This window comes from Tachysurus fulvidraco, chromosome 7, assembly GCF_022655615.1.
Source record: "Tachysurus fulvidraco isolate hzauxx_2018 chromosome 7, HZAU_PFXX_2.0, whole genome shotgun sequence".
Taxonomy (NCBI): domain Eukaryota; kingdom Metazoa; phylum Chordata; class Actinopteri; order Siluriformes; family Bagridae; genus Tachysurus; species Tachysurus fulvidraco.
The window spans coordinates 17,288,261-17,309,554 of NC_062524.1; the positions used below are offsets into that span (position 1 = coordinate 17,288,261).

The following is a 21,294-nucleotide window of genomic DNA, read 5'->3' on the forward strand; positions in this document are numbered from 1 at the left end:
CTTTCCTTCTCAGCAGGTAAGCTGCCTGTGTGTGTGAGAGACTCGACATGACCGTCGTGACAATTTACAAATCCCTAACAATTTACTATGACACATAACATTAGCTAATGTAACTGTAGAGTGAAGAGTGTGTAGGGTGTAGTGTTTAGGGTGTAGTGTTTAGTGGTTAATGTTTAGTGTTTATGGTTTAGGGTTTATTCTCCAGTCACTGACCTTTTTCATTCTGTTTGTTTTCTCAGAAAGGCATTGACGTTTCCCACGCATTGTTTTATTTGGGACGACGTGGCATAATGTTAAATTAACATTAACGGCCACAATTAGCATATTGTTTAGCTATGCAATGATCACTGTGCTACGTCCGAACTGACCTCACTGTATTTTTTGTATTATCAATTTCTATTCTGTTCTTAAGTGTCTTAATTAATTTAAAAGAAAATTTTAAACCTTTTTTAATTACTTGTTTTTATTGTTGTGATTATTTTTATGATAATTTTACTTTCTTTAAAGCACTTTGAATTACCATTGTGTATGAAATGTGCTACAGTATAAATAAACTTGCTTTGCCTTGCAGTGTCATAGACTAGATAAAATGATGGAGAAATGTAAAATTTAAACCTGAGAAAAACTTTGAAAATAACCATAATGACACAGTCTCCATGCTACAATAATAATGACAAAGCAAAGTTTTTCACTGTGGGGACATATCTTTACAGTATAAGTACAATTTGACTATCTTTTGTGTGTCCCCCTTCAAAAATTGCTCCTGAGAAATTTTATATTTATTGTCCCCCTACTGTTAAATTAAATTTACGCCACACACACACACACACACACACACACACACACACACACACACACACACACACACACACACACACACACGCACACACACACACACACACACACACATTTGCCAGTTAATAAAAGCTAATCACAGCGCTGGTTAATACCCTGACTGTACCGTGATGCCTCGAGATACGAGTTTAATTCTTTCCGTGACCTTTCTCGTATCTCAAATTGCTCATATCTCAAAACAATTTTCACCGATTAAATTAATTGAAATCCCATTAATCCGTTCCAGCTCGCAAAATTCCACTCCAGTTGTTTTGTTTGTGTTTTGAATATGAAAAATGTACAGTACCTGTATTTATAAATGGTAAATATTGTATAAAAACATACAATAATAAAAGAGAATGTTAAAAAAATAAACTGGTTTTACTTTACGGAAGATGCGCACGGAGGTTGAGGGAGGATTAAAGAGGCGGAGGAGTTTTGTCTCGTACGTACACTTTCGCTTTTGTTCACTTACTCGCTACCGTACACTATTAATGCTATTTTACAATTACATGGAACGGAACTTAACTAAACTTCACTAAAATTAACGAACCTAAATCAAGCATCGCGTTAGTTCTGGCAGGCCACGTCGTCAAGCGTGCATCAGCTGTTAATCAGCTGTCCACGACATGCCTCAAGGATGCCGCGATCTAAACTCCCTCCTCCAACCCCGACTCCACCATGCCGGAACCCGTGTTCCTTGTACCAGTTTACGTCATAAATCTCCAAATGTTTTTCTCTCTCTCCCTCTCTCTCTCGAATTATTTAATTATTCATTTATTAATTTCCAACAACGCATAAGCGAGCATATCTAATACTATGTATGATTAGTGGTTATGTTAAACGGGGTCTATTCTATTTTCTAGTCGCTGCTCTCAGCACTCTGACCATGCATGCGCACGGATGGGCACGTGGATTTTTGTCCAGAACAGAACCATACCGTCAACACTAACTGTATGCCTATCATCTAATAAATTCTCTTTTGACAAAGTGGTCCTGACAGAACTGAAATTCTCTTAACTTAACTGAAGTTAATTGCTACAATTTCTGTTTTCTTTACATTAATTTTGCTTAATTTTCTTCACTCGATTTTCTCTTCACTTGTTTTTGCCTTTCCTGTCACTCTTTCCTCACTAACATCTGCCAGTCATTTTAATAAAAACCTGTCCGGTCGGTATATCAGATGAGGTGTAGTCGCACAAGTTAAATTCTTTTAACGGATCCGAAAATTACAGCTCCGCAGATGGTCGGCACCTCACGCAGCGTCTTTGCGACTCTCCATAGGAATGAATGACTTCTGTTTAACGACCGTCGTTTGTCTTGTGCAGTGGAAATGCGGCTTTAACCGAGTGAGACGCGAGAAGCTGAGGCGGGGGAAACAGAGCACATGTGGTTATTGGGGATCTTTGTTTCGGCGGCAGCGGCTCGGATGCTGGTATCTCACACGTGGTTGTTGGGGATCTTTGTTTCGGCGGTGGTGGCTCGGATGCTCGTATCTCTAAAATTTGCTTGTATATCAAGACAAAAATTTGGTCGGATCACAGCTTGTATCTCAAAAAACTCCTATGTCAAAGCACTCCTATCATCACTGTATTTGGTCTGGAGAAAGCTGGCTCTTCATCACATAATGAACATGTTCTTCATTTCTTTCACAGGATACAGTACACAGAGCTTTGAGTCATCAAAGAGCTGATGATATTGGAATGGCTGACTACGCGCTAGAGTCTTAAGGTAAGTCTCCTCCATGTTGAACCGATCCAGACCTTCAAACTATAGGTGAGAAATAACGATTTTCAGAATTACACAAAATAAATGATACAATTATTCTCTCCCAAAAGTGGTAAAAAGTAAGAGTGAAGACAGTAGGGGACTCACAATAAAGTGCACATGATAAAGTGGACTCAGGCGTTTCAATCTTCCTGTATATGATATACTCTGTTTTTCAGGACTGTCCGAGTCGGCTGTTTCGGCTAGTGGAGCTGAGGATCCTAAGTAATTGGGGTCATCCTGACTACATCTGTGTGTATCGCTTCAGGATCCGCAGCCAGCCAAGCTGCAAGTAAATGAAACTGAGCTTGGAAATCAACTCAAAAACAGACAATCAAAAAACATTAAATAAAATAATCCTTGTGTTGCACATGTTTTTTTTCTTGCCACATTCACCTTTGGCGTGTTCCTCAGGGATCAGTTCAAATAATTTCTGTAAAGAACATTTTAACAATGTCCATAATAAATGAATACATAAATAAACACTGAAACAAGGTGAGTTGCATGGCAGGATTTTGAGCATATTCTGCTCATGGCAGAAAGAAGACCCAATCCTCAGGGTTGGTGCAGCAGAACATGACAGGAAGTGTCAGAACTCTTGGCTTGTTTGCTCAAACCCCCTTTCCTTAGACCCTCATCAATTGTTGTCTGAGCAAGTAGACCCACATAAGATGCCATTGCCACTGCTGTTCACACTGCACTAAGCCACATTGAACATCAGGGGAACTATGTAAGGATGCTTGTCCTAGACTTCAGCCCTTCCTACAGTACTGTCTTCCCAAGTAGATTAGTCACCAAACTTGACAACCTTGGACTTTCCCAACCCATGTGCCACTGTATTAAGGACTAACTGATTGCCTTCGGTCTGTTACACTAAGCCACAACCTGTCCTCTACACTTACAATCAGCACTGGCACCCCACAAGGGTGTGTGCTTAGCCCCATTCTTTTGACTTCTATACCCAGGACTGTACATCGGTTCTTGGGCAAACACATCGCTGATGATTTCTCCTGGACTACCTCCTCAAACACCTTGAACATCAGATCAGATCATTCAAATCTGTACAGAAGACATTGAATGTACAATATCTAAATATTATTTAAACTTGAATTGTATTATTATAGTTAAATGTGTAATGCACTGTTCACATCAAGTCAAGTCAAGAAGCTTTTATTGTCATTTCAACCGTATATAGCTGTTGAAGTACATAGCGAAATGAGACAACATTTCTCCAGGATCATGGTGCTACTTAAACCAAAGACAGGGCTAAGGACTTGTAAGTAGTCTTAGCCACATAAAGTGCAACTGTGCAACCTGGTGCAAACAGTGCAGGACAAGAGACAGTGTAGACAAAACTTTACAAGACAATACAAAAAGTACAAAAAATACAATACACAAAAGACAATAAACAGTAACAGAAACAGCGCCGACCGACCAGTGTAAATACTGTATGTGAATACTATGTGTGAATACTGAATGTTCAAACAATATTTCATGCAGCAACATTTGAATGAACACAGTTTCTTAGCAGCAGGTCCTTGGGATAATATATAGAATTGTGTAAAAAACAGTACAATCTCTGAAATATTGTATAGTATGTGAAAAATGGCTGAGATGTTGTACAATATGTGCAAAAACAGCTGAAATATTGGACAGTTTGTGCAAAACAGCAGGAAAAGTGTGCAAAACAGCATGTAAACAGTTTGATGGATTGTAAGCAGCATGTAAACAGTTTGATGTGTTAGTGTGTATGTTTTGTGAGGATCTGTGCAGTCCATACAGATGATGTGTGTATGTTGTGCTCAGTACAGTTCAGTTCAGTTATTGAGAAGTCTGATGGCTTGTGGGAAGAAACTATTACACAATCTGGTCGTGAGGGCCCGAATGCTTTGGTAACTTTTTCCAGACGGCAGGAGCGTGAAGAGTGTGTGTGAGGGGTGTGTGGGGTCATCCACAATGCTGTTGGCTTTGCTGATGCAGCTAGTGGTGTAAGTGTCCATGATAGAGGGAAGAGAGACCTGTAGTGTTTTTGGCTCGCGAAGCAAGGTAAATATTTATAAGTAATTGTAATGTGTTATAGTGACTCTAAATATTTTAACCTAAGTTGAAATTAACGGTAATGGAATTAACGTTACACTTATTTGGTCTGTTTGTCCACCGAACAGGCCGTGTAACCTATATTAATTCTATGAAGGAGGTATCTTCCCGGCCCAGGAAGGTTCGCTCCCCTTTTACTTTACACCGTAATTTGAGTTAAATTAACTTAATAGAGCATGTAGTTCAGACCAGATGTTGCAGGTACCTTAATTTCTGAGCGATACTCAGAGACAATCACTTATTTGGCACAAAAATATGGCATTTAATGAATGAGACAAACACAACATAAAACTAACTACACAAACAAACAAAAGAAATAGGGAAAATGAAGATGAAAATAAAGTAAACAAAATAAATTAAAATTGGGGAAAGGGAGGAAGAGACTGGAAAGAAGAAATTAGAGAAAGGAAGGAAAGGAATGGCAAGCTTAGACTCAAAAATTAAACACACCCTAACTGGGAAATCGTCACAGAAACTTAAATTCACCTTATGATTCAATGAAAGATTCCTACTTAAAATTACGCATCTAAATTGATTGGTAGAGGAAACGGCTACTTGCATTGGTTTGCGGCACAAGAATCTGGATGTAATGGAGAAATCTCAGTCAGAATGGGGTCAGGCGTTCTTCCTGGAGGTTCTGAAGAGTGGAGCTTGCCGGAAGTTCTATGAAGGAAGATGGAGTCATCTCTAAGCTGTTCCAAAAGTCTGACCACAGATTAGTGGTGTTTGTGACAATTTAAAGGTCGCAAACTCCACCCATCTTTGGGGAGATGACCAATACTTCGGTCAGGATTTTGGAGGGAAAAACTCCCTTTGTTTCAGGTGTCTGTGGGCGTGGTTTTTTGGATACTAAACATGAAGGGTAATGACGGTATAAAGGCAGCGGTACATTATATACACAGATCAGTAATCGAAGGGTAACTGATGTTAATACGATATTGTGTTCTTATAAAGGCAAAGAAACAAAAATGAAACAAGATGCACTTTCATTAGGGAAGTAAAAAGAAAACGATAGCTTCGTATACATTCTGACATCAGACCTTAAAGGGGCATACTGCATTAGAACAGGTGTACATTAACATGTCATGATCAGTAATTAGAGTGTAACGGATGTTAAATACAATGTTGTTTTCTGACGCATGAATAAAATACACCCTTGTCAGGAAATTAAGGAGCAAATGATTTTAAGTCAGGCAAGCCTTAAAAGAAGAACACATTACAAAAAAGGGTTATAAGAATGAGAACCTTAGAGTACCTTATCTTCGGGTTTTATTAGTAAAAGGAATGTCTCATTGTGTTGTGTGTGTGTGTGTGTGTGTGTGTGTGTGTGTGTGTGTGTGTGTGTGTGTGTGTGTGTGTGTGTGTGTGTTCTGGTTTAGGGCCCTATGAGTTCAATCGGAGAAGCCGCATGGGGTTATCTGGCCTAGTTGTGGGTGTGTGACGCTGTGGAGTGTAGCCCTCAATAAAATCGTAAAACTGAGTGGTCATCGGTTAATTGAGGAGTAGAAATTTAAATTTAATTGAAATTTAGGGTGCCTGGGATATGAAATCTAAAATGACCTGTACCAGATTCTACAGACCCCAATGATCTTCTTCGCTGTCCTCACTATCCGCTGCAGGGTTTTGCTATCTGAAATCGTACAGTTCCCAAACCAGACAGTGATGCAGCTGCTCAGGATGCTCTCAATGGTCCCTCTGTAGAACATGGTCAGGATGGGGGGAGGTAGATGTGCCTTTCTCAGCCTTCGTAGGAAGTAGAGACGCTGCTGATCTTTCTTGGTGATGGCACTGGTGTTGAGTGACCAGGTGAGGTTCTCCACTAGATGAACACCCAGAAATTTGTAAACACGTAAAAAGTGTTAAGTGCAATATCTCCAATGTTTACTATTTCGACTACATAGTGTTTTATTGGATCACTTATATCAATGTTTATACTCTTTTATATTTATGTGTATTCTATATTTTCTTAAAAAATAAAATTTCCCCCCATTTTATGCACCATGAGCACTGACACTTAATTTTGTTAAAACCTGTCTAGCTATATATACGCATCTAAGTTTGAAACTTTGTACTTTGTGTGCTTAAACCCTGAACCCTCCTGCTCTAGACCTGGTTCAGTTCCCACAACTGCTGATATCATCATGTACACTGATGTAACAGGAAAATGTACATGAAGCAGATCTTGATAAAAATGTGTCTGGAAACTTAAAAGATAAAGATATTAATAAAAAGCAGAAATAACATATAGGTTATTTTTGTAAGCACATTCTCATGACTTGATTATGATACATATAACAACAGCGTTATCTATAATAATATAATGATTTTGAGTGACAATTTCAGTACAGAGAACATGAACTGAGAGAGGCTACACAAAGTCTAACATTTCTCCCTGTAGATTTGTGAGATTTAAATATTTAACATTTCTTAATATGATAATAATACTGTTTGTTTTGACCATATCGTTTACATTTAGATAGTGAGTTATGTGAAAAAACTGTCTGACATATGAAATAGTTGACAGAGAATTCTATTTTTTTTTTAGAAATTAAATTGTTTAAACAAAACCCAGTTGTTGTTTTTTTAATAAGCATTTACACCTATGATTATGTTTTTCTATCACCAGGTGTTTATGGGAAATTACTTATTTTAGAACAAAAGCTAATTTAGTGAAATTAATGTAAATTTGGAAAATTAATAAAATGTTATTATTATTATTATTATTATTATTATTATTATTATTATTATTATTATTATTATTATTATTATTATTATTATATAATAATAATAATAATAATAATAATAATAATAATTTTTTTTATTTCAAATTAGTTTAAATTAAAACTTGTATTTGGCATTGTGGCAGGAGTGCATTATGAAATAAAGTACAGTAATGATTAAGGTTATTGATCTTATAGACCTGCTATATCATATTCCATTTCAACACACTTTTACTACTGTATAACATTCTCTATAAAATGAATGTAATTCTTGGCTGCTTCAATAAAGTACATATTCATACTGAAAAATGGGTGAGAAGATAAATGCAATTAGCAAAGAAAAAAATCAATTCAGGCAGCCATACTGGAAAACACCGTCTAAAGACTGCGATTGACTGTAGAGCATGGATAAATCCTCTGGGGGCAGAAGACAAGTATCAGAATGTATACAGCAGGTCTGTTGATGATATGGGTGGTGTTCCTTGTGTCTCAATGATAATCTTCCCCATTTAATCCTGTGGTCTTGTGTCTGTTATTTACCAAGTCCTTTTGTGTTGTGTTTTTGTGTTATCATGTCTCCTGGTTTCCATGTTGTTATTATAGTTGCCTAGTCTTCACTAATGTTTGCCTTGTGTTTGTAGTTTTTGTTATTTTTTTAAATAAAATTACCCCAGTTTACATATGTAACCCGGTTCCCTGAGAAGGGAACGAGACACTTCGTCAGGGCTGACACTTTGGGAATGCTTCTGTGAGGATGTTGTGTCTGAAGCTCTGTGTGCACACACGCCAATTTAATGGCTCGGGAAGGACACGTACAAAGTGTTTACGCGCCAGTAAGTCCATATAAGGGCATGTACATCACATTACTCCAGCTTTTATTTGTCTGAAGGAAGCGCGAGAGAACGCCCAGGGCATGGCCAGCAATGCAGCATCAAGTTCATGGGTTATGTATACGTAACCTGGTGTAGTTCCCTGAGAAGGGAATGATTTGTCAGGGCTGACTATAAAAACCCCAATACCCAAGCCACAATGCGCTGGTCGATGACTGTGCCAGCGGCCATGAGAGAGCACAAGCAGACTGGGAACAGAACATCAATAGCCCTGCAGGACCTGGGTCCCTGGAGTGGGGTCCAAGTCTAGGTTATAGAACCCGATAAAGGTGTGCGGAGAGAACCAACCCACCGCAGCACAAATATTCTCAAGGGGAACACCCCTGGCTAAGGCACTGAATGAGGTGATACCCCTAGTAGAGTGAGCACTGATGCCGAGAGGCGAGGCAAGACCGTACGCCTCATAGGTCTGAGTAATCGCCTCCACTACTTTCCCTGACACAGAGTGATTGAGGTCTGTCACATCTCTCTAGGTTATTATCCTATTTGTAAAATAACGTGCTTTTATCCGTTACTACATCTGATATTGCAGCAGGCTACACTTCCCTTTTTAAATTCTGTTTGTCGTCTCAGAAAGAGATTGAGTCACTGAACCAGACCATGGCAAAGCACACGCTAGAACACAAGATTCACCATCCCAAAGCATGGTGGTGGTAGCGTCATGGGTTGTTTTTTAGCAGCAGAGACAAGTGCACACGTCAGATTAGAAGGAAAAATTATTGATGCAATACACTGAGATATCCTTCATTAAAAACCTTTTCCTGAGTGTTTAGAAAGAGTGATCTGGCAAGGATAGAAGAGGAATAATCAGACTCAAAAGAGAACCTCATCCTCATTTGGGTGACACTGGAGGGTGTGATTATAAATATACAGTTCGACAATTGTATATAGGTTGTGTATAGGTTATGTAAGTAAATTGATTCACAGACAAATTCAAAACACAGGTAGAGAAGATTTAAATTTGGTCTAATAAACACACATGAGGTGAGAGGAAGGGAGTGAAACAGGGAGTTAGACTGTAATGTAATTTACATTTTGTGTTGTATGGGTGTGTAAAATGTCCGCTGTCTGTGCAATTAACACACAAGTATGAAGCAATACTTCAGGATCTAAAACTCATTATATGTTGCTGGTTCTTACACTTTTGCTTTTTTTACTTCTGCTTTATAATATCAGATATTTATTTAAAAAAAAAAAACACCTGTGTTTGTTCTCCCTTAGAACTCAACACTGCTGAAAGAAACTGTTACAGACTTACTGCAGTGTGTGCGGTGCTGATGTGTGTCCTCCTACTGACTGCCGTCACTGTGCTGTGGGTCTAATACAACATCCTGTATAGAGAACAAGACCAGTTAGAGCAGGAGAGATCTGCACTGCACCGTGTGCTGTTAAAATTTGGTAAGAGAATATTGTACATGTGTAGAATTTACACTCACACCTGAAGCACTATTTTTACCTCATTATGGTTTTATTTATTGAATTAAATCAGTTAATTCAAGTGAGTTGTTATTAATGAAATGATCTGTACTAGGATCGAGAGATTTCTGACAGAATATTTATTACATTTCTACTGAAAAAAAGAGCTGGGAGGAAACCAGACTGGACTGTATAAAGAGAGGAGCAGATCTGGTGATCATAAACAGTAGAGAGGAACAGGTGTGTGTGTGTGAGAGAGAGAGAGGGGGGGGGGGTATAAATGAGGCTCTATATTTATATTCTTATGTAACAATTACAGGAGTTCATCAGTAAAAATTTCGCCGGTACTGAAGCTTGGATTGGACTGACTGACACAGACACAGAGGGGACATTTAAATGGGCCACTGACCACTGAGTAAGACATCACTGAACTGAAAATTACCCATGATGCAGTTTTTCTCGCAGTCTGAAGTTTCAGATGTGAAATAACATTGTGACTCTCTGTGTTTTCAGGTTCTGGTGGAACGGAGAACCAAATAATTATGGACAAAATGAAGACTGTGTTATAACAGGCCATGCAGGGGCTAAGTCTAACATCTCGACCTGTGCTGATTATCACTGTAACTTCCCTGTAGTTGGGATTTGTGAGATAAAAATATTTAACTGAGCACACAAAGGTCAATGACTAAAATCGAAATATTACTTGTAATTATAATAATTCTCTCTTTTTTTAAACGTATAAAGCCATTCTGTTACATTTAGATAGTGAGTCATATATGAAATGGTTGACAGAATTTTATTTTTTAAGAAATTGAATTATTTAAACAAAATCCAGTTGTTTTTCTGATAATGATTTTTTTTTTTTTTTTGGATCACCAGGTGTTTATGGCAAATTACTTATTTTAGAACAAAAACAAATTTAGTTAATTAATGGAAATTTGGGAAATTAATACATTATTATTATTATTTTTATTTTATTATTATTTTTAAGTTTTATTATTTTTTTTTATTTTTTTTTTCCCAACAGGAACCTTTTTTATTTCACCTTGTGAAAGGCAAACATGGTTCTTCTGTGAAGGTGTTTTTCAGCAGCAGAGAATAGTGCACTTATCAGATTAGAAGAAAATCTGATTGAAGCAATACACTGAGATATCCTTCATTAAAATTATATTCCTGAGTTTTTAGAAAGAGTGATCTTCTCAATAAAGTTATCACAAATGTTTTTTTTTTTGTTGTTGTTGTTGTTTTTGGAATGTAGATTGATGTGTGAAAAAAGTGAAGCAATTTAGCATAAGGTTGCATCTGAATACATCTAGACACTAACGTTAAAATCACTGACAGCTGAAGTGCAACAGTAATAATTTAATATTAGACATATTAAATGTGTTTGTATTTATCTCCAATAAACAATGAGCAAGCCTGAAGTTACTGAGGCGACTGTGGCAAGAATAGACTCAAAAGGGAAACTCATCCTCATTTGGGTGACCCTGGATTGTGTGATTATACTGTACAGTAAATATACAGTTCGACAATTGTATATAGGTTGTGTAAGGTTGTGTATAGGTTGTGTAAGTACATTATCAGGATCGATGCATGACAAATAGTACAACATTGTTATTTTAGCGTTGCAACAATGCCCACATGTCATCACATCTAAACGCTTCACTTCCTTAAATTGCAGCGGCATGGTAATTCAATTTCATTGCGCACACGACACACTTGAGTAAAGAAGTACAGCAGTACATGAGTTCTCTCAGAGTTTTAGTGAAGAGATTAGATTTTAAAAATGTTTTGTTTCTGCATGGAGGAGATGATAAGAGACGACGATTACATGACGGTGGTCAACTATACAGTCATAACCGATTATGAAAGCATCGAAACTGAGGACATCAAAACAAAGAGTCACAGACAAATTCAACACACAGGTAGAAAAGATTTAAATTTGGTCTAATAAACACACATGAGGTGAGAGGAAGGGAGTGAAACAGGGAGATAGAGTGTAATGTACTTTACATTTTGTGTTGTATGGGTGTGTAAAATCCACTGTTTCTGTTTTTCTGAACATTAATATTTGAATATTCATAAATTATAGTGCATGAATAATAATAAGTCCCTAAGCTGCAAAAGGTTTGAGAACCAGCAAAATAAAGAGTTTTAGATCTAGAAGTATTGCTTCATTCTAAAGTGATTCATTTATATACGCTGTGTGCAATTAGCACACAAGTATATGAAGCAATACTTCAGGATCTAAAACTCATTATGTTGCTGTTTCTTAAGCTTTTGCTTTTTTTTTTACTTCTGCTTTATTATATCAGATATTTATTTAAAAAAACACACACCTGTGTTTGTTCTCACTTAGAACTCAACACTGCTGAAAGAAACTGTTACAGACTTACTGCAGTGTGTGCGGTGCTGATGTGTGTCCTCCTGCTGACTGCTGTCACTGTGCTGTGGGTCAAATACAACATCCTGTCTAGAGAACAAGACCAGTTAGAGCAGGAGAGATCTGCACTGCACCGTGTGCTGTTAAAATTTGGTAAGAGAATATTGTACATGTGTAGAATTTACACTCACACCTGAAGCACTATGTTTAAATTACTATGGTTTTAAAATCAGTTAATTTATGTGAGTTGTTATTAATGAAATGATCTGTACTAGGATGGAGAGATTTCAGACAGAATATTTATTACATTTCTACTGAAAAGAAGAACTGGACTGAGAGCAGAGAGGACTGTATAATGAGAGGAGCAGATCTGGTGATTGTAAACAGTAGAGAGGAACAGGTGTGTGTGTGTGTGTGTGTGTGTGTGTGTGTGTGTGTGTGTGTGTGTGTGTGTGTGTGTGTGAGAGAGAGAGAGAGAGAGAGAGAGAGAGAGAGAGAGAGAGAATAAATAATTCTCTATATTTATATTGTTTTGTAACAATTACAGGAGTTCATCAGTAAATATTCCAACGGTACTCGAGCTTGGATTGGTCTGACTGACACAGACAAAGAGGGGACATTTAAATGGGTGGACGGTTCACCACTGACCACTGAGTAAGACATCATTGAAATGAAAATTACCCATGATGCAGTTTTTCTCTCAGTCTGAAGCTTCAGATGTAAAATAACATTGTGACTCTCTTTGTGTTTTCAGGTTCTGGTGGAACGGAGAACCAAATGATTATAAACAAAGAGAGGACTGTGTTATAACAGGCCACGCAAAGGCTAAGTCTAACATCTCGACCTGGGCTGATTATCCCTGTAACCTCCTTTTAGCTGACATTTGTGAGATAAAAATATTTAACTGAGCACACAAAGATCAATGGCTAAAATCGAAACATTACTTGTAATTATAATAATTCTCTTTTTTTTACATATGACGCCATTCTGTTACATTTAGATAGTGAGTCATGTAAAATAACTGTAAAGTCAGGCATATGAAATGGTTGACAGAGAATTCTATATTTTAAGAAATGAAATGTTTTAAACAAAATCCAGTTGTTGTTTTTCTGATAAGCATTTACACATATGATTTTTTATTTTTTTTATCACCAGGTGTTCAAGGCAAATTACTTATTTTAGAACAATAACAAATTTAGTGAAATTAATTGAAATTTGTGAAATTAATACAATATTATTATTATTATTATTATTATTATTATTAGTATTATTTTTTATTTTTTATTTATTTATTTATTTTTTTTTCCCAACAGGAACCTTTTTTATTTCAGCTTGTTGAAGGCAAACGTGGGTCTTCTGTGAGGGTGTTTTTCAGCAGCAGAGACTAGTGCACTGGTCAGATTAGAAGAAAAGTTGATTGAAGCAATACACTGAGATATCCTTCATTAAAACTATATTCCTGAGTGTTTAGAAAGAGTGCTCTTCTCAATAAAGTTCTTGGAATGTAGATTGATGTGTGAAAAAAGTGAGCCAATTTAGCATAAGGCTGCATCTGAATACATCTAGACACTAACGTTAAAACCACTTACAGCTGAAGTGCAACAGTAATAATTTAATATTAGACATATTAAATGTGTTTGTATTTATCTCCAATAAATAATGAGCAAGCCTGAAGTTACTGAGGCGACTGTGGCAAGAATAGAAGAGGAATAATCAGACTCAAAAGGGAACCTCATCTTCACCCAAATGAAGCTGAGGTTCCCTTTTGAGTCTGATTAGTCAATGATTGAGTCAGTGTGTGGAGTTTGCATGTTCTCCCCGTGCCTCGGGGGTTTCCTCCTGGTACTCCGGTTTCTTCCCCCGGTCCAAAGACATGCATGGTAGGTTGATTGGCATCTCTGGAAAATTGTCCGTAGTGTGTGTGTGTGTGTGAGTGAATGAGAGTGTGTGTATGCCCTGTGATGGGTTGGCACTCCGTCCAGGGTGTATCCTGCCTCGATGCCCGATGACGCCTGAGATAGGCACAGGCTCCCCGTGACCCGAGAAGTTCGGATAAGCTGTAGAAAATGAATGAATGAATGAAGTTTGACAATTGTGTATAGATTGTGTATAGGTTGTGTAAGTACATTATCAGGATCGATGCATGACACATAGTACAACACTGTTATTTTAGCGTTGCAACAATGCCCACGTCATCACATCTAAACGCTTCACTTCCTTAAATTGCAGCGGCATGGTAATTCAATTTCATTGCCCACACGACGCACTCGAGTAAAGAAGTACAGCAGTACATGAGTTCTCTCAGAGTTTTAGTGAAAATATTAGATTTTAAAAATGTTTTGTTTCTGCATGGAGGAGATGAAGAGAGACGACGAGGACATGACGGTGGTCAACTATACAGTCATAACCGATTATGAAAGCATTGAAACTGAGGACATCAAAACAAAGAGTCACAGACAAATTCAACACATAGGTAGAGAAGATTTAAATTTGGTCTAATAAACACACATGAGGTGAGAGGAAGGGAGTGAAACAGGGAGTTAGAATGTAATGTACTTTACATTTTGTGTTGTATGGGTGTATAAAATCCACTGTTTTTGTTTTTCTGAAACTAAATTAAACTAAATTTTCTAAATTATAGTGCATGAATAATAATAATCAGTCCCTAAGCTGCAAAAAGTTTGAGAACAGGCAGCATAAAGAGTTTTAGATCCAGAAGTATTACTTCACTCTGGAGTGCTTCATGTCCGCTGTGTGCAATTAACACACAAGGCTGGTTCTTACGCTTTTGCTTTTTTTTTTTACTTCTGCTTTATAACATCAGAGATTTAGGAGGATTTTACCGCTTGGTTTCTGTTTGGGGTTGTTTTCTGTTTTGTTTCTTCGTTATTTTGTAAGTATTGTTTTCCATTTGAGTTCTCCAATACACTGTCACATGTAAACTGCTAAAAACATTCTGTCAAAGCTCAGACTAATTATTCACATTTTAAATATAAGATTAAATGGTATTTTGGTTTTCACTGCGTCCTCCCTTTTTTGTCATGACTTGAGCCGGTTGTGATAGCGGTGGTGATGTGTGTCCTCCTGCTGACTGCCGTCACTGTGCTGTGGGTCAAATACAACATCCTGTCTAGAGAGCAAGACCAGTTAGTGCACGAGAGATCTGCACTGCACTGTGTGCTGTTAAACATTGGTAAGAGAATATTGTACATGTGTAGAATTTACACTCACACCTGAAGCACTACAGTATGTTTACCTTATTATGGTTTTAAAATCAGTTAATTCAAGTGAGTTCTTATTAATGAAATGATCTATACTAGGTTGGAAAGTTTTCAGACAGAATATTTATTACATTTCTATTGAAAAGAAGAACTGGATTGAGCACAGAGAGGACTGTATAAAGAGAGGAGCAGATCTGGTGATTGTAAACAGTAGAGAGGAACAGGTGAGGGAGAGAGAGAATTTTTTTACTTTTTACAACCCTTTATTTACATCAAATGTACGTCACATTATATATAAGCAAAACGGGGGTGACTCAGAAACTCAATAAATACGTATTAAAATATTTCAATAAATCAGTTCAAAATATAACAGTGGATAGTTGATTTAGCCGCAGAGCATTCTCATAAGTTCACACTGTCAAACATGTAAAATCCTCCATTGGAGATGAGTGGCTTTCTGGTTAATGGTGCTTTGCACAGTGCCCTCCACTCTGGCCAGCATCCCAGATTTGCCAGGATTAAGTTACAACTGATGATCTATCATTCATGATGATATGTCCATCAGAAAGGCTTTGATCTGAGCAGAAGCGTGGTATCTGAAAGAGGGAAGAAGAATATCCACATTGATAAGCTCCTTCTTTTCAAAAATGTTTGACAACTCCACTATTGGCACAATAATCTGCCATTTAGGGGCCATTTAATGTCCTCAGCACTGAAAACAACATTTGTCTGACACACAATCATCACTATCTGATTTGCTTTTGCATGTTTCTTTCCTTGTCCCTTACCTTGCTTTTCCTTTTTGTTGGTAAAGTGCCATCCACCATCTCTACGTCTCCACTGTCCCCCTGCACTGGTATAGTGGCCGGTGTTTTCAGGCAGTTGCTCTGAATCTATGTGCCTGCCTCTGCCAGCACAGGCAGCTCCAGCACTGAGTCTGAATCCACTTATTGTATCTAAGTTAAGCATGGCCTTTCTTGGTCCGGTTCAGCCAGACACGGCTTCTCCCGCTGTGTTTCAGCCGAGCATGGCTTCTTCTCAGCTGAACCGGTTGTGAATGGCTTCTCTGGTGTTGCAGCTGCTCCAGTGGGCTTCTGGGCTGCAGGCTGTGTTTGGGGTTCACTCTCCTTTGCTGCTGGTGCAGCAGAAGCTCTGGGGCCCTCAGCAGCTGAGCGAACTATAGCCTGCAGAGGGAACGACCTCAGTTCGGTCAGCTGAGAGGTCCTAAATACAGTAGATGCCCTGTTTTATCGCATTTAGAACATTTATTTTAAACAATAATATATTCTATATTCATTTTGTTCCGCAACAATTACAGGAATTCATCAGTAAATACTCAAATACTCCAGACACAGAGGGGACATTTAAATGGGTGGACAGTTCACCACTGACCACTGAGTAAGACGCCACTGAACTGAAAATTACCCATGATGCAGTTTTTCTCTTAGCTTGAAGCTTCAGGTGTGAAAAAACAGACATTCTGACTCTCTTTGTTTTTTCAGGTTCTGGTGGGTTGGAGAACCAAACGATGTTGCAAGAAATGAGGACTGTGTTATAATAAGCTTTAGAAGGGCTAAGTCTCACATCTCAACCTGGAATGATTATAACTGTGGCTTCTCTGAAGTTGGGATTTGTGAGAGGAACATATTTGACTGAGCACATGAAGTTCACTTGCTGAAATAGGAACTTTTTTTTTTTAAATGATAAGAATATTGTTTGTTTTGAACATACGAAGTCATTCTTTTACATTTAGATAGCGAGCCATGTGAAAAAAAAACTGTAAAGTCTGATATGTAATAGTTGACATAAAATTCTAATTTTTTTAGATATTGAAGTGTTTAAACAAAATATATACAACCAGTTATACCATGGCAAATTACTTTATTTTAAAAACAAAATTTGAAAAATGAATACAATACATTTTGTTTTGCTTTGTTTTTAAAATAAAGTACTTATTTATACTTTATTCACATATGAGAAGATAAATGCAATCAGCAAAGAGATAACTGCAAAAAAAACAAAAAAAAAAAAAATTCATGTCAGTCCATGAAGACAGCCATATTGGGAAACACCGTCTAAAGTCTGCTATTGACTGCATAGCATGAATAAATCCGCCAGGGGGCATAAAACAAGTATCAGATTATATTCAACAGGTTTGTTGATAATATGGGTTCTCAATTTAAATATGACACAAATTGCATTATAGGGTTACGTTTCCTTGTAATTGAGTTCTCTGAAAAAGGACGTTTGCCAAATTTCTGTAAGACCAGCTGTTTTTAGAGACGCTCGGACACACTAAATTTGAAGTGTTGTAGCAAATAGTCTGAATGTTTGTCAATGTGATGTTCTAGTTGTACTTTTTAATAAATTTGCAAAGTTATAACAAGTCTGGTTTTTGCTTTCTTTTTTCTCATGTTAAATTACATTACAAAATGTTTCATCTTAAGAAAAAAGATTCTTCTGTTCCACTAGTTTCCTCCCCCAGTCAAAAGGTTGATTGGCATCTCTGTATTGGCTATAGTGTGAGTGTGTGTGTGCATGGTGATGAGCTGGCACCCCATCCAAGGTGTTTCCCCTCCATGTGTCTCCTGGGCTAGACTTCAGGTATGTTGAGCATATGTGAAAATATAAATATAAATAATACACACACACCAGATGATAAGTTTTGGACCAAACATAGGCCAGGTTTTCCTTGACATGAATAAAACAGAAGAGAAGCAAATATGTGAATGCTATAAAATGGTGAAAAAAACAACAACAAAGCATTCAGGTGTTATTTTGTTCATTTATTTGACATACGTTTGAGTTTGTACAAATATCGACAATGTGGAACGTTTTAATCAAATGCTTCAGTGTAAATTTGATGCATATTAGTTTGGTATGTTATTATTAATGGTGCTTGCAAATCAACATTCTTGTTATTATGTCGGACAAAACTTTGGCACGTAACTTCTCCCGCAGCTTTTGTCCTAGACCCATGAATGAGGTGTCAAATTGACAGGCTCATTGAGGAGAGGTGTGCTATGACTTTTATAAGTGATCGGAATTCCGGAATTCCCGGTACGGAAGCTCAGAGTGGCTTATTTTTCCCATAGACTTACATTATAAATTTTGGAGGTTTATAACTCAGCAAGTTTTCGAGCGATTTATACCAAACTCAACCAGCTCCTTTAGGACCTTACTCTGGACAAAGTTCAAATAGCAACTTGTGTCCAAAAGTATTGGCACCCCACTGGGTATTCATGTGACGTCACGTGTAGCCTCGCCCCCAAAATAAGCGAAACCAAAAAGTTAGCACCACATGGACATGTCATATATCAAAACACTCAGCCCGATGAGGTGAACTGACGCCACATGTATCCCCTCCCCCAAAATAAATGAAATCAAAAAGTTAGCACTTCATGGACATGTCATATATCAAAACACTCAGCACGATGAGGGGAACTTGCCACGTGCACCATTCACATTTTCTTCAGAAAATGTACATTCTAGTGTGTGTGAGTGAGTGTGTGTTTGTGTGCATGTATGTGTACGTCCAAGTTACCTTGAAACAATGCTAAACCATTATACACACAAAGACATGGATCGATCTCAAGGAAAAATAAGAAGCAGCCCAGAGTGGTTGAGGTCTGTCACAACTTTGTTACTGAATTTAGCATGTGTAATTTCCAGAGCTCGGAAACAAGTGAGTTCCTCAAAAACGAACATTTTCACACCTAGGCTTAACCAAACTTTTTCCATCATTAACACTCCTTTCTAGTTTATTAACCAGAGATTTGCAAAATTTGTTTTTTTCCCTTTGCTTTGTTAGAGAAAGTCATACTGGCATCAGATACTACAGCAGGTTTCACTTCCCTTTTTTACATTCTGTTTGTCAACTCAGAAAGAGATTGAGTCACTGAGACCATGATCTTCTTAATAAAGTTATCACAAATCTTTTTTTGGGATGTAGATTGATGTTGGAATTACTGATGTGGGCATTTTAGCATAAGGCTGCCTCTGAATATATCTAGATTCTAACATTAAAACCCCGGATAGCTGAAGTGCAACAGTGCAATTGTGGCACATATTAGGCAGGAAGTGAAAAATTAAAGCTGATGTGTTTGGAGCAGGAAGAACAGGCAAGTGTAAGGATCTGAGCAACTTTGCATGTGTGCGTTTGCATGTGTGTGTATACAGTATGTGTGCATGAGTGTGCGTGTTTGTGTGTCTGTGTTTTTGTACAACCCCTGGCAAAAAGTATGGAATCACCCCTCTCAGAAGATGTTCATTGAAATGTTTAATTGTGTAGAAAAAAAAACAAGCACATACAGTATATGCCACAAAACAAATTTCACTCAACAATCCAAACTTCTGACTGTATAAAACACTTAAAAAAAAACAAACAAAAAAACAAAGAAATATAACTACAGTATAGTCAATTACGGTTTTACAGATCATACAGAGGAAAAAAATATGGAATCACACAAATCTGAGGAAAATTATATGGAATCACCAAATAAAAACACTACTAGTACTTTGTTGCACCACCTCTGGCTTTTATAACAGCTTGAATTCACTGAGGCATGGATTTAACTAATGACAAACAGTATATTTCATCAATCTGTCTCCAGCTTTGTCTTATTGCAGTTGCCAGATCAGCTTTGAAAATCAGATTTCCACTACAGAGATTTTCAATTGGATTGAGGTCCAGACTATTATATGTCTTTCCTGTAGGAATGTTTTCACAGATTTTGCCCTATGGCACGATGCATTATCATCTTGAAAAATGATGCTACTATCAGCAAACATCCTTTCAATTGATGGAATAAGAAAAGTGTCCAAAATCTCAAAATAAACTTGTGCATTTATAGAAGATGCAATGACTGTCATCTCTCCCATACCTTTACCTGACATACAACCCCATATTATTAATGATTGTGGAAATTTGCAGTTGTCTTTATAAAATTTGGGAATGGCACCAAACAAAAGTTCCAGCATCATCACCCTGCCCAATGCAGATTCGTGATTCATCACTGAATATAACTCTCATCCAGTCATCCACGGTCCAAGAAAGAAATCTTGGACCCTGGATGACCTTTTCTGTATGTAAATCCCAATTCTTTTAGGCGATTTCTTACAGTCCGGTCATAGACATTGGCTCCACTTTCTGCCCATTTGTTCCTCATTTGTTTTGTTGTGAATTTTCTGTTTTCAAAGCATATTGTTTTAAGCTTTCTGTCTTGGCGCTTTGATGTCTTTCTTGGTCTACCAGTACGCTTCCCTTTTACAACACTTAGTCCAGATTTTAGATGACTGGAAACAATCAACATCTTTTGCAACATTCTGTGAAAATTTACCTTCTTCGAGAAGTTTGATAATCCTCTCCTTTGTTTCAACTGACATCTCTCATGTTGGAGCCATGAGTTATGTCAGTCTTGGTTCAACACATCACTAATGTGTGCAAGCACTCTTTTTTAACTGCAGACTAATTAGCAGTTGTAATCAGATACAGGTGTTTGTTTTAGAAAGTTTTATACAAAGTGCATGGTGATTCCATATAATTTTCCTCAGATTTGTGTGATTCCATATTTTTTTTTACCTCTGTTTGATCTGTAAAAACAGTTGTAATTGACTATAGTTATCTTTCTTTGTAGTTCTTTATAGTTATCTTATCTCTTTTTTTAAGTGTTTTATACAGCCAGAAGTTTGCATTGCTGAGTGAAATTTGTTTTGTGTCATATATGTGCTTGCTTTTTTTTTTTTTCAATTAAACATTTGAATGAACATCTTCTGAGAGGGGTGATTCCATACTTTTTGCCAGGGGTTGTAAGTGAGTAAGTATGTATGTATGTGTGCGTGAGGAAGTGTGTGTCCGTATGTGTGTATGTGTGTGTGAGGGTGGTGTGCCTGTGTGTGAGGGAGAAAGACTTTGACATGGGTCAGATTGCGATGGATAGTCACTATTGACACGATTCACAATCTAA

The 21,294-nt window shown here is 37.4% G+C and overlaps 3 protein-coding genes and 1 long non-coding RNA gene across 6 annotated transcripts in view; 3 read left to right on the plus strand and 1 right to left on the minus strand.

The window, feature by feature from the left end:
• Nucleotides 1–9,740: 9,740 nt before the first annotated feature.
• On the plus strand, nucleotides 9,741–10,465 carry LOC125145107. The gene is made up of 3 exons (XR_007143435.1): nucleotides 9,741–9,964; nucleotides 10,044–10,139; nucleotides 10,238–10,465. It is a non-coding gene; the product is annotated as an uncharacterized LOC125145107 (long non-coding RNA).
• A 941-nt stretch (nucleotides 10,466–11,406) lies between these two features.
• On the plus strand, nucleotides 11,407–13,614 carry LOC113660557 (C-type lectin domain family 4 member E-like). Its single transcript, XM_027174132.2, has 5 exons — nucleotides 11,407–11,649; nucleotides 12,084–12,260; nucleotides 12,383–12,507; nucleotides 12,655–12,761; nucleotides 12,862–13,614. Exons 1-5 carry the CDS (start codon nucleotides 11,511–11,513, stop codon nucleotides 13,013–13,015), a joined length of 702 nt encoding a protein of 233 aa, XP_027029933.1. The 5' UTR covers nucleotides 11,407–11,510; the 3' UTR covers nucleotides 13,016–13,614.
• Nucleotides 13,615–14,067: 453 nt separating this feature from the next.
• LOC113660561 (C-type lectin domain family 4 member E-like) lies at nucleotides 14,068–17,714 on the plus strand. 3 transcript variants are annotated; one of them, XM_047815779.1, is made up of 5 exons: nucleotides 14,068–15,000; nucleotides 15,159–15,300; nucleotides 15,428–15,552; nucleotides 16,647–16,726; nucleotides 16,831–17,714. In XM_047815779.1, exons 2-5 carry the CDS (start codon nucleotides 15,180–15,182, stop codon nucleotides 16,982–16,984), a joined length of 480 nt encoding a protein of 159 aa, XP_047671735.1. In that variant the 5' UTR covers nucleotides 14,068–15,000; nucleotides 15,159–15,179; the 3' UTR covers nucleotides 16,985–17,714. The 3 variants fall into 3 exon arrangements, 2 of the variants coding, with proteins under 2 accessions (XP_047671735.1, XP_047671736.1); XM_047815780.1 differs by having other exon boundaries at nucleotides 14,068–14,580; XR_007143428.1 differs by lacking the exons at nucleotides 14,068–15,000; nucleotides 15,428–15,552; nucleotides 16,647–16,726 and having other exon boundaries at nucleotides 15,163–15,300; nucleotides 16,831–16,969.
• Nucleotides 17,715–21,132: 3,418 nt separating this feature from the next.
• Nucleotides 21,133–21,294, minus strand: part of LOC113660591 (CD209 antigen-like protein C) — a 1,471-nt gene continuing 1,309 nt past the window's right edge. The window contains exon 5 of the mRNA XM_047816665.1: nucleotides 21,133–21,294. This exon is cut by the window's right edge and continues 292 nt beyond it. The gene's annotated coding sequence lies outside the window, so the exon portion shown is untranslated.